Here is a 10,119-nt window from a genome sequence, read left to right as displayed (position 1 = left end):
TCCCACAGCTCGGGAGCGTGCTACGCGGTGGTTGAGCCGTGCCCTGCCCCGTTCCGATGGAAAAACCCAATGCTTCGGCACTGAGGGTGGATGGGATCAGTCCTTTAAGCGGGAATGCTGTGTTACGTGTTAAAACGTGAACGGCGTCTCGTCGCTAAGCCGATGACGGTCGTTTAACCCGTATATATGAAAGCGTTACGCGTGGCAGGCAGGCAGCACGCTACAGGAAAAGAGGCACGAAATGGCAATGTACAGCATCAAACCAAAGCGGTGCTGTCGTTTCAGACGGCCGCTCACCGGTTCCCCGTGTCTTCCAGGGTTTTCATAACGCCCCACCAGGCTGCAGAAAGCAGAGGGAAACCCGGAGCTGCTGGGAAAGACCGCCTTGCCGACCAAGGCAGATTTTCCTTTAACAGCAGCGGCGCCGCCGAGGTCTGGCACGGCCCCGCAGACGTCACGCAGACTTCAGGTTTCCGCCCCCAGACATCGCGTATCAGCACGGTGTCATGGCTGCCACGGTGCAGGAGTGCCTGGAGCTGCAGCTGCTGGAGGTGGAAATGCTCCTTTCCATGTTCCCCAAGAAAGGGGAGCTCAGCCTGGACGGGGCTGCCGTGCCCGCCCTGCAGCGCTACCTAACGGACGGCGGCGGAGGTCTGCCCCCGCGGCTCGAATACTCGGTCGCTGTGGGTGTCGGAGAGCCCGAGGTGAGAGCTGCCCCTGAGCGGGTCCCTGCGCCTGCCTTACTCGTGCTGCAGGTGCTAAAAATCTGCCCCAAGGAGAGGAGCGGGGGAGGGGAATAATTTGCTGTTTCAAAAGCAGAGTGGTAAAACTGCACCCTGCGCAGAGAAGCTGTAGAGTCTCCTCTGTAGGTAATCAATCAGAACCCGCCTGGGTGCTCTCCTGTGCAGCCTCCTGTGAGCAGGGAGCTGGACTAGATGATCTTCAAAGGCCCCTTCCAACCTCTATGAGTCTGAGATCTTGTTTTTAAGCATTTACGTGACTTAACTGTGTAGGAATGGACAACTGCCATCAGTGGCACATACGGCTTTCATAAGAAGGTTGTCAGTTTTCTGATTTACACAGTTGTGTGTTATAAAGGCAATTCTCCCCTGACTGGAATATATGGTTACACTTCACATTAGCAAAACTGCCCTCTTTCTCCCAGAAGGAGTTGCCTGCCGCATGTTCGTTCTGATTTTGAAATACCCTAATGTAAAAATAATGTAAAAATAACCTCAAATACAGACTAATTGTGGGATTGCATGCTTCAGTCAAAAAGTCCCCTAGTGGTATACGAGAGTCATAGAATCGTAGCATGGCTTGTGCTGGAAGGGACCCCAAGGATCACCAAGCTCCAACCCTGCCACAGGCAGGGCCGCCAGCCTCCACATCTAATACTAGACCAGGCTGCCCAGGGCCCCATCCAACCTGACCTTGAACACCTCCAGGGACGGAGCATCGAGCACTGAGGACTTGTGAATCCTTTCCTGCTCCTTCACCATAGCCAGAATTTGGTTTCCAAAGAACCGAAGTGCTACCGTGTCTTACAGTGCTAGTAAGACACTGTAGGAGTAACCAAGGGTAATATTATCTCTACACACAGTGTGTACAATCGTAAGCATTTCTTTATGTAATTCCTTGTTTTCCTGGACTACATCTATCAACTGGGCTGAATTTATTGTTCAGATGTATGTTTGGTAAGGGGCAAGATTCTCAAAAGCCATTTTCCTCTGACGGCCTTGTATTTTATCACTGTAACAAAACTGGGCACATACTCAAAACATGCAATAGAAATAGGAACATCTCTAAAGTGCTCCTGTGTACCTTCTTTCAAGCCATAGCACCATTTCTGTAGAGGGCAAAAGAGAGCAGCTGTGGTAACATTTGATATATTGGGAAAGTCCCAGCAAGATGCAGCAAAAGGACCAGATGAAAGAATAGGTTAAAGGAACAAAAGGAAAACGTAAGTAGTAATTCCAGTTTTCAGGATACCACAATCTTAATTACATCTCCTCATAATCTGCCTTTGACAGGGAAGAGGAATCTAGCGTGTCTTTCTGAGCAGTGGAATTCATTTTCTTTTTGTGTTTGTGTGTGTTCTGTTCTTAAGGTAAAAGTGGAATTGCAGGTACAGTTGCCCCATATGTATCCCCATGTGGCTCCTCAGCTTTTTGCAAGATCAAATGCACTGCACAGACAGCAACAGTTGCAGCTCAACACTCGTCTCACTTCTCACATCAGCTCTTTGGATTCAGGTGAACTGTGCGTATGCGAAGCTGTGCGATGGGTGAAAGAGAACAGCCTGCCTTATTTGGAAAACAGTAAGGTCACTGCTGAAGGTGTTTCAAAGGAAGTAGTAGTTAAAGAAACAATTCAACGTATGTGGATCTATAGCCATCATATATACAGGCAGGAACTGAGGAAGAAGATCTTTGAGTGTGCAAAGAAATTAAACCTGACGGGGTTCTGCCTGACGGGAAAACCTGGGGTGATCTGTGTGGAGGGAATCAGAGAAAACTGTGAAGAGTTCTGGCGTGTTATCAGATATCCCAACTGGAAGCATATTTCATGCAAACATGTGGAGAATATGGAAGCCGAGGGAAGTGCTGATAATCTGCGCCTCTTTCGGACTTTCGAAGACTTACAGTTTCAGGCCCATGGTGATTATGGCCTGAGGAACGACTATCACATGGATCTGGGCCAGTTCCTTGAATTCCTGAAACAGCATCAAAGCGGACATATTTTTCAGATTTTATTTGGTGTTGAAGGCAAACTTGCAGACAAATAAGAAAAAAAATGTTGAAAAGAATGCTAATTTTGGACAGCAAGAGATGAAGCTGACATTGACATTTGTCCCTTAGATGCTAGGGCTGCTGTGAAAAGGGAAACTCAGTGTTTAACACACAAAAACAGTTCAAGTTGGTATTCCTGGCTCTCTTCTGAATCATAGCGTGTTTTTTGAAAGAGGTGTTTGTTTACTTATTTTCAGAGACCTTAAAAGCAGCATTTATCCCTGAGCCACATCTCGAAGTGCTTACAAGGTGATAAAAATCCCATGTGGTTGTATCCCAAATTACACTGTTCTGTCTCCTCACCCATAGTGTGCTGTGTTACTAAGCTGAGGTGCAGAACTTCAGTTAACTTCTGCTTTTAGTTGTGGGTCACCAAAGTGGCTGCAGTCAGAGATTAATATGGTTTCCAATATAAAAGTACACCCTGCCAAAGGGAGTCTTACTGCTGCAGTCGAGATTTGCTGCATTCATTATCTTTTACTGCTTTTATGAAACATCTGCTCTCATGCAATTCAGCCAATCCAAGAAAAGCAAAGACTCTTGCGCCCAACCACAGTACTGAATTTTGCTTTTAAACAGAGGAGTAGGAGGGAGGGGGAAGAAAGGCCACATCACCCCATCATTTGGAAGCTTTGGTTAGTATCTATCCTTATAATGATAGCATTATTGCCCACATTTCCAATATCTTCTTCCTCTCATATCATTATGGTCTGGTTACATTAATGGTAATTTTGAATAGTAACAGTTGCTCAACTCGTGCTTTTTTATACTGGTATTGTTAGGCCTAGCACATTGAAAAGTGTGTAAGCTACTATATAAGGAAATACATATGTTGTGTGTGTATATATATGTATATATAAAGATTGTCATATTTAAATGTTATCGGTATAATATGTAGATGAAGAATGTGTCTTAAAAGTCCAAAATAGCCATGCCTTAAAGAACCACCATGACACTGCCTTCTGCTTTGTCCCTAAGCACCATAATAGGAAAATTGGTACACAGCAATAAAACCACCCTTCCTGTTGAGGTTTGGATGCCCAAATCTGAAAATCAAGCTATATGCTTAGCAGCTGTTTAAAGGCTGTGTTTCAGTGCACTCCACTGATGACTACAAAATTAATAACAGGGACGCTTCAGCTGCCTATTCATAATACTCTGATATTCTCTCTTTGTGAAGAACATGGACTGCAAGTTAATTCCACAGACTTTAGGCCAAACAATTGCAGTTGTCTTGCTGGGGTGAACGAAATCTTTGATAATTCACAGGACTGTAGCTTTGTTACTAGAATATTTTAATGCTACTGAATAATTTGTCAACAAAGGTTCTGCAGGTTCAGTTCTCACTAGAAAATTTTCATTGCTCCACCTGGGAGTGACCGGTAAGGTTTTTCTGTGGAGGAAAATATTTCTAAACTTACTGTTCTTTTTCTTTTTTTAAATAACAGCTTGACAATTTACACAAATGACATTGAGTTGTGATGGATTAAACAGTCATTGTATGTATTTCTTAATTTTCCACTGTGCCATTTGTCTGCTTAAGTTCTCATTGACATGTATGACAAATCTCTGAGTTCAAGGTACAGCCACTGATTGTGATATCAAAAAAAACATGTACAACCATAATGTAGGACAAATCAAGTGCAATAATGTTCAGAAAACAACCGAGACAAATACAATTCTCAGATTAATTTTTATTTTTTCATGTATAATTAATTATGACTTCTTAATCTGAGTTTCTAATGAAATATTATGATTTAGAAAATTTGTTCTGAATCTTACAAAATTACCTACTCTTCGGCTTTCTAGGAAGAAACGTTCTGAATATTTTAGTGCCTTTTCACTGCTGCTGATTGGCTTATTCTTCATGGAGTATTTACAGTTTCACTTTCATCGCTTCTTCAGGCCAGGTGTACGAGTCAGCCACAAAGCTGTTATAATCAGTGCTGTACATCTGTGAACGGATGAAGGCTTCTAGGTCCTTGGGCTGAGGGTAGGTGGTGGCACTGTTATTCCTGTAGGCTTCTTCCGCAATCTAACAAGTTGCATTAAAATCCTAATTAGTGCTGATAATTTGAGTACATTTAATAGAATTTTAAAGTAGGAATTAAGTCAAAATCAAGATGACGTCTCATCTTCTCTGGTTTGACAGTCACCTCAAGTTACACTGGATCTGGGCTAACATACAGCAAAAAAGATTAAGAATAGGATGATGTACACGTTTACTTGTCTGATTCATGCTGCTTTTGAGCTCCTACAGGATTACATTCTACGCAGGTTGCCCTGGTTTACCACCTTCTATAAAGCACATATCACAAGTGTGATTCGTTCCAAGCCTCTGTGCCCCTTGCATATGAGGGAAGTTTATTATTTGCTGTAGTTTGACAAAATATTTCTCAAAGGCAAAATAAGGCACATGGATTTAGTTCTGTGTATGACTGGGGAAAGTCTGTGTTGTTTTTCACCCAGAAATCAGTTGCATCCTACGTATAGCTGTGGCAAAAAATGAAGTTCAGAAGGGGCTGGAGCCCACTCAGCCCATCCAAGTATCCTGTCACAACTGAAGAACACCGACTTGAGATATATATGTCTTTTGGCTAGACATTCCTCTCTGAAACAAAAGAAGGTTTACGCACTAGTTTTAAGCAGCAGCAATCTTTGGTAAGATGTGCTTCAGCTGTACCTGGCAAACAGACAAAAGATCTCTCCTTTGATGAAGGGAAGACAGTCAGAGTCTTCTTCCTGCTCTCCTTAGCCCTCACTTTAAAACATAAATGTTTTAACTTGGTGAGAAGCCAGTACTCCAAGGGGAACAGCCACAGTATGTTGACTTTCCTTTTAGGATTCATCTGGAGCCCCTACCTGAGCTGACTGAGAAACATTTTGGGTAGTCATGTAAGAGTTTATCCTCAGGTCTGCTTGCATAATAATCACAGCTGAATGAGGTCTGAATTTATACTCTGCATTTGGTACTCCAAAAATTTGCAGAATATTTCTGCCCTGGAAAGGATAGAGGCCATCCCTTAGCCCCTGGTGCTATACGAGCCAGAATGAATACTCGCAGGAATAATGTTCCAGTGGAGATCAGGCAGAAAGGCTTGTTCGGGAACGTTTTCCTTTTTCAACACACATTCAAGTTATCTCATCACAGACAACAGAGGAGGAGTTTCCATCACTGCATTACTGCCATGTAGGCAGTTGGACGTAGCCTGAGGAATCTTTGTAACGTTTTAACATTTACAGGACAGAGTTATTGTTTGCCTAAGAACACATGAACGGCAAGAAGGATTTTATTTTTATTTTTTTTAATATGCAGAGTAAGCGAAGCTAGGGGAAATGCTTGATGCATGAAGACTCCGTGTTATTATTTCGAAAGGATATTCAGTAACTGGAATGTATTTGTTTACATCAGTAAACAAACTTTCTGGAGTTCCAACTCTTTACTCCTTGTATTGGGGTTAAATTTGGAGTTACAAGTAATTTTATAAATAATTACAATATAAATAAAGTAAATTTAATTTATTTTTACTACTAGACCAAGATTGGTGTAAATCAGCTTGTGCGAAGATGTGTCAGCTGATCAAATCTAATGCTCAGTTACACAGCATGGGAAGAAAAGAAACCAGGGAAGACTGAAATGACTTACCCTCACAGCAATCTTCAGTGACACCTGCTGAATTGTGACTAAAGGAGGATACAGGCGACCTTCCTGTAAATTCTCCTCTGAAACTTGCTGAGCTATTACCTAGAAATAAGGCAGACATGTTCAACTTTAAATGCAGACACAACTGTAGCTTTATTAGACACCAATCTAGTCTTACACTAATAAATGGTTCTGCTTTGGCAAATCATACAGGTACTGCTTAATCTACCTAGCAGTGTTTTTAACAATCTGCCTGATCATTAGGTGTAGCCACATAAGAGCTAGAAATTTAGGGAATTATGCCCTTTTCTCACTCTGGTTATACTGAACCCTGAATCACTCACATGTTTGTAGATGGAGTCGAAGGGAAATAAATATTTATTAATATCAAATCTGATACTGCTTGGTTAGATTTTTTCAGGTAAGGGGAAATCTTTGACATAAAAGCAGTGAAAGGCTGTGCAATGAACAGAACAAGAAGCATTGAACTGGATATTGAGTGAGACCACAGCATATAAACTGCTATGAGACACAAATTCCAGCCATTGATATTAGTTGGCTCAAAGAGTTCTAAAATATGGAAGCACCTGTTATTCTGGTGGTCGTTCAGTCATCCTGTGCTGAAACCTTAAGTGTAAAATGCTTTGAATAAAATTACTGGCAGCTAACCAGGTTTCTTACACATCCAGCTCACCAATCTAGTCTGTATGAGATGATAAAAAGAAATATGGTCAACCACAGAACAAAATGAAGTCAAAGATTATCCAGGCTCTCTGAAAGTCACTGCAGGCAGACTGATAAATGGAAGGTCTGAATTCTGGCTTGCTGGGACAACAAACCCACTGCTGCTAGAGGGTCTGACCGCTCCACTTGAGTGCTGCAGTAGGTTTGCCACCTCAGCCGCAGCAGATTGCTAGAGAAATTATTTTGGATCTCTGTTTCATTGACTTATTATTTCCACAAGGCTGATTAGGGGAAACAGTGATACAGAAGTTCTGATTCTCCTCTGCAGCCTGGATATTCTAGCTTGGTTTTCTACCAAGACTGGAAATGTTTTGCAGTAATCTCCAGGAATGAACAGATCAGGAAAGCATGGCAAACTGGAGAAAATTTTACCATTTCCTCATTGGCCCTATGAAAAACCTCCTATTACCATGCAGTGTGAGGGTGTTCTCAGCAGAGTGAAGAGACACTGCACACTTGTCTTTTTACAGGTTTATTCATGAACTTCCTCTATTACTACCACAGATAACTTTTAAGAAGGAAAAAGGTGCCTTTGGATTTAATGATGTTCTTGTTGTCACTAGCTGAAATTTGTTTGTCACCTGGGGATCTGAAATAGAAAATAGCATTTAATGATAATCCAGCCTGAGGTTTTCTGAGCCTGAGAATGAAGTGCTGTCAGTTCACTAACCTGGCTTCTATTCTGTAATCTCTTTGGTGGATTTGAAGGTTTTAGTTCTTTAGCTATCCACCTTTGTCTCTTCTAGGGAGCTGCTAGTCAGAAACAAATCTAAATAACTTCTACGCACACTAAGCACAAGACTCAAGTCTGGCTTCAAGTAGTTTTTAAGCTGTCTTCTCTAGCATCCATCATTACAATTCTCAAAACAAAATCTTTTTCAAATATTATGAAAATGTAGAATTATTTTAAGAAAGCAGAGAAATACATGTGTCTGTCTTACTTTGGGGCAGAAAGAAGTTACCCTGGTGCAGGCATTGCTTGCTCTTTGAACAGCTGGGAGCACAAAACACAAGGAAGCTTTTGGTATAGCACAAGCTCATGCTTTTTAAATCTTACATTTCATAAGCAGCTTCAATTGCAGTTTAGTACATCAAGCTGGCCCTTGGAGTCTGTCCTTCTGATAACATGGCCCAAACAGAAAGTAAGAAATGTGCTTCTGAGGGAAGGAACTTGCAGCATACTTGTAACAGAGCAACAAGGGCTTCCTACAGTTTGTGCTCTATGTGGGAAACAGCACCTTGTGCACACTGCTGGCAGATGATGAGGACTGCACCAAAAGAGATACCTGGCTATCATCAGTTCATCCTGCTGACAGCGGCAGATAAAATGTTTGAATTAAAGGACTAACACTACAGCAACTCCAGGTTCAAAGAGATCCTGTTCTTTTTTGTAATCTACCTGACACCCTGCTAGGTGCAGTAATGTTTTCCATAAGGAGGGGAAATGGCAACAAGTGCAGCAAGAGATTACATACTCCAGTTCGGTATAACAGGTGAAGGAAGACTGTTTACCTTTTAATCCGATATTGACAAATACAGCAGATGTAACACCCCTCTAGGGGGAGCTACGATAACACAAGATCTAGTTTTTGTTTTCCATAATAGCAACTAGGTTACCTAAAAATGGTGCATGGCCCTTTGATAAAACAAGGTATACATCTGCATGTGTAAAGAGGAGCTTACAGCATGAGAGTTTTGCTGTTCATGGTTTAATGAGATTCTGCAGGAAAGATGAAATCTGAAATGATCAACAGCAATTGCTGTCAGTGAAATACATCGCTGAAAAGAAGGGTCAGGGACAGCGTACTTCTGTTTTGCGACAGGGCCAATAGAATGTAAGCCATAAAACATTAAGGTGATGCTTAAAGTGGGAAAGTTAGCAAGCTTAGCCTGTAGAGATGGCATGCTGTTCCTTCTGACACTCTCCTATAAGAGCAAAAGCACAGAAACATTTTCAAAGTGAATGATGCATTCTTCATGTGGTCTCTGAAAGAAAGTTCTTTGAGACCGTTAGGTCAATGGCAATGGAAAAAAAAATGGTGAATCAACATTTGGAATTATTAAGAAAACAATGGCAACAAAGAAAATGTAATTATCATAGATGTATATGAATCTGCAGTGTAGCATCACTTTGTGGATGTTTCTTTACCTACTTCAAGTAAGAACAGAATCATGAATGGTATAGAGAATAAGGAAATCAGGAGGTTAGGTTTTGTACAAGGAAACCAGACAGACTCGTGAAGGAAGGGAAGGGAGGACTGCAAGAGAATATAAAAGACAACTGAAGGTGATTATTTCTCACAGTGCTATAGGAAACCCAAATCATCAGACAGCAGGAAATCATGAGAGTCTCTTTTTCCATGGAATTCATAATTAAATTGTGATACTAATTGCTAAAAGATGTTGAAATGTTCAAATGTTTAAAAAGCCATTGGTCTCATTTGTGAGAGAAAGCCATGCAAGGATAAAACTTCCAACTCACAAAGTCAGTACAGCACAGACTGCTGAGAAGACATTTTCAGTAAAAGAATCACTCTATCCTTTCCCCTTATTTATCCTCTCTTCCTCAGCTTCTGCTACTCATTCCTTTTACAGAAAAGTACAGGGCTCTTTGGATCTTAGGTCCAACACAGTATGACAGCTTTGCATTGTTTAATTAATTCAAAGTTTAATTAATTACAATTTTTAACAGAAAAAGTGAAAGGCAGCCAAGATTGGACAAATGGTATAAAACAAGTAGGAGCACCCTGACTTTTGTAGGACGTATTTTCTATCGTGAAAGGAGTAGCTTATACATCACACGTGCCAAGAATATTCAATTAGATCTTAATTCTCTTTTCTTTCTGTTGTGTTTGGTAGGACATAGAATAGGTAATGTCCTTTGTCATCCAGAGAAATCACCTACAGTTAAGAGATATTACAGCTCTACAGCTCCTTAGC

The 10,119-nt window shown here is 41.4% G+C and overlaps 2 protein-coding genes across 2 annotated transcripts in view; one reads left to right on the top strand and one right to left on the bottom strand.

The window, feature by feature from the left end:
* Positions 486–4,306, top strand: RWDD2A (RWD domain containing 2A). Its single transcript, XM_021391612.1, has 2 exons — positions 486–704; positions 2,111–4,306. The coding sequence occupies exons 1-2, from the start codon at positions 507–509 to the stop codon at positions 2,786–2,788; spliced, it is 876 nt and encodes a 291-aa protein (XP_021247287.1). The 5' UTR covers positions 486–506; the 3' UTR covers positions 2,789–4,306.
* The window catches only part of ME1 (malic enzyme 1), a 172,721-nt gene continuing 167,068 nt past the window's right edge, over positions 4,467–10,119 (bottom strand). Inside the window, exons 13-14 of the mRNA XM_021391605.1 lie at positions 6,439–6,537; positions 4,467–4,827 (exon numbers count right to left, since the gene is read on the bottom strand). Coding sequence (XP_021247280.1) covers positions 4,669–4,827; positions 6,439–6,537 — 258 coding nt within the window. The 3' untranslated portion in view covers positions 4,467–4,668. The remainder of the gene's footprint in view (positions 4,828–6,438; positions 6,538–10,119) is intronic.

The sequence above is a fragment of the Numida meleagris genome, chromosome 3, assembly GCF_002078875.1.
Source record: "Numida meleagris isolate 19003 breed g44 Domestic line chromosome 3, NumMel1.0, whole genome shotgun sequence".
NCBI lineage: Eukaryota > Metazoa > Chordata > Aves > Galliformes > Numididae > Numida > Numida meleagris.
The sequence above is the reverse complement of the archived record's forward strand: the minus strand, read 5'-3'. Positions and strand labels throughout refer to the sequence as shown.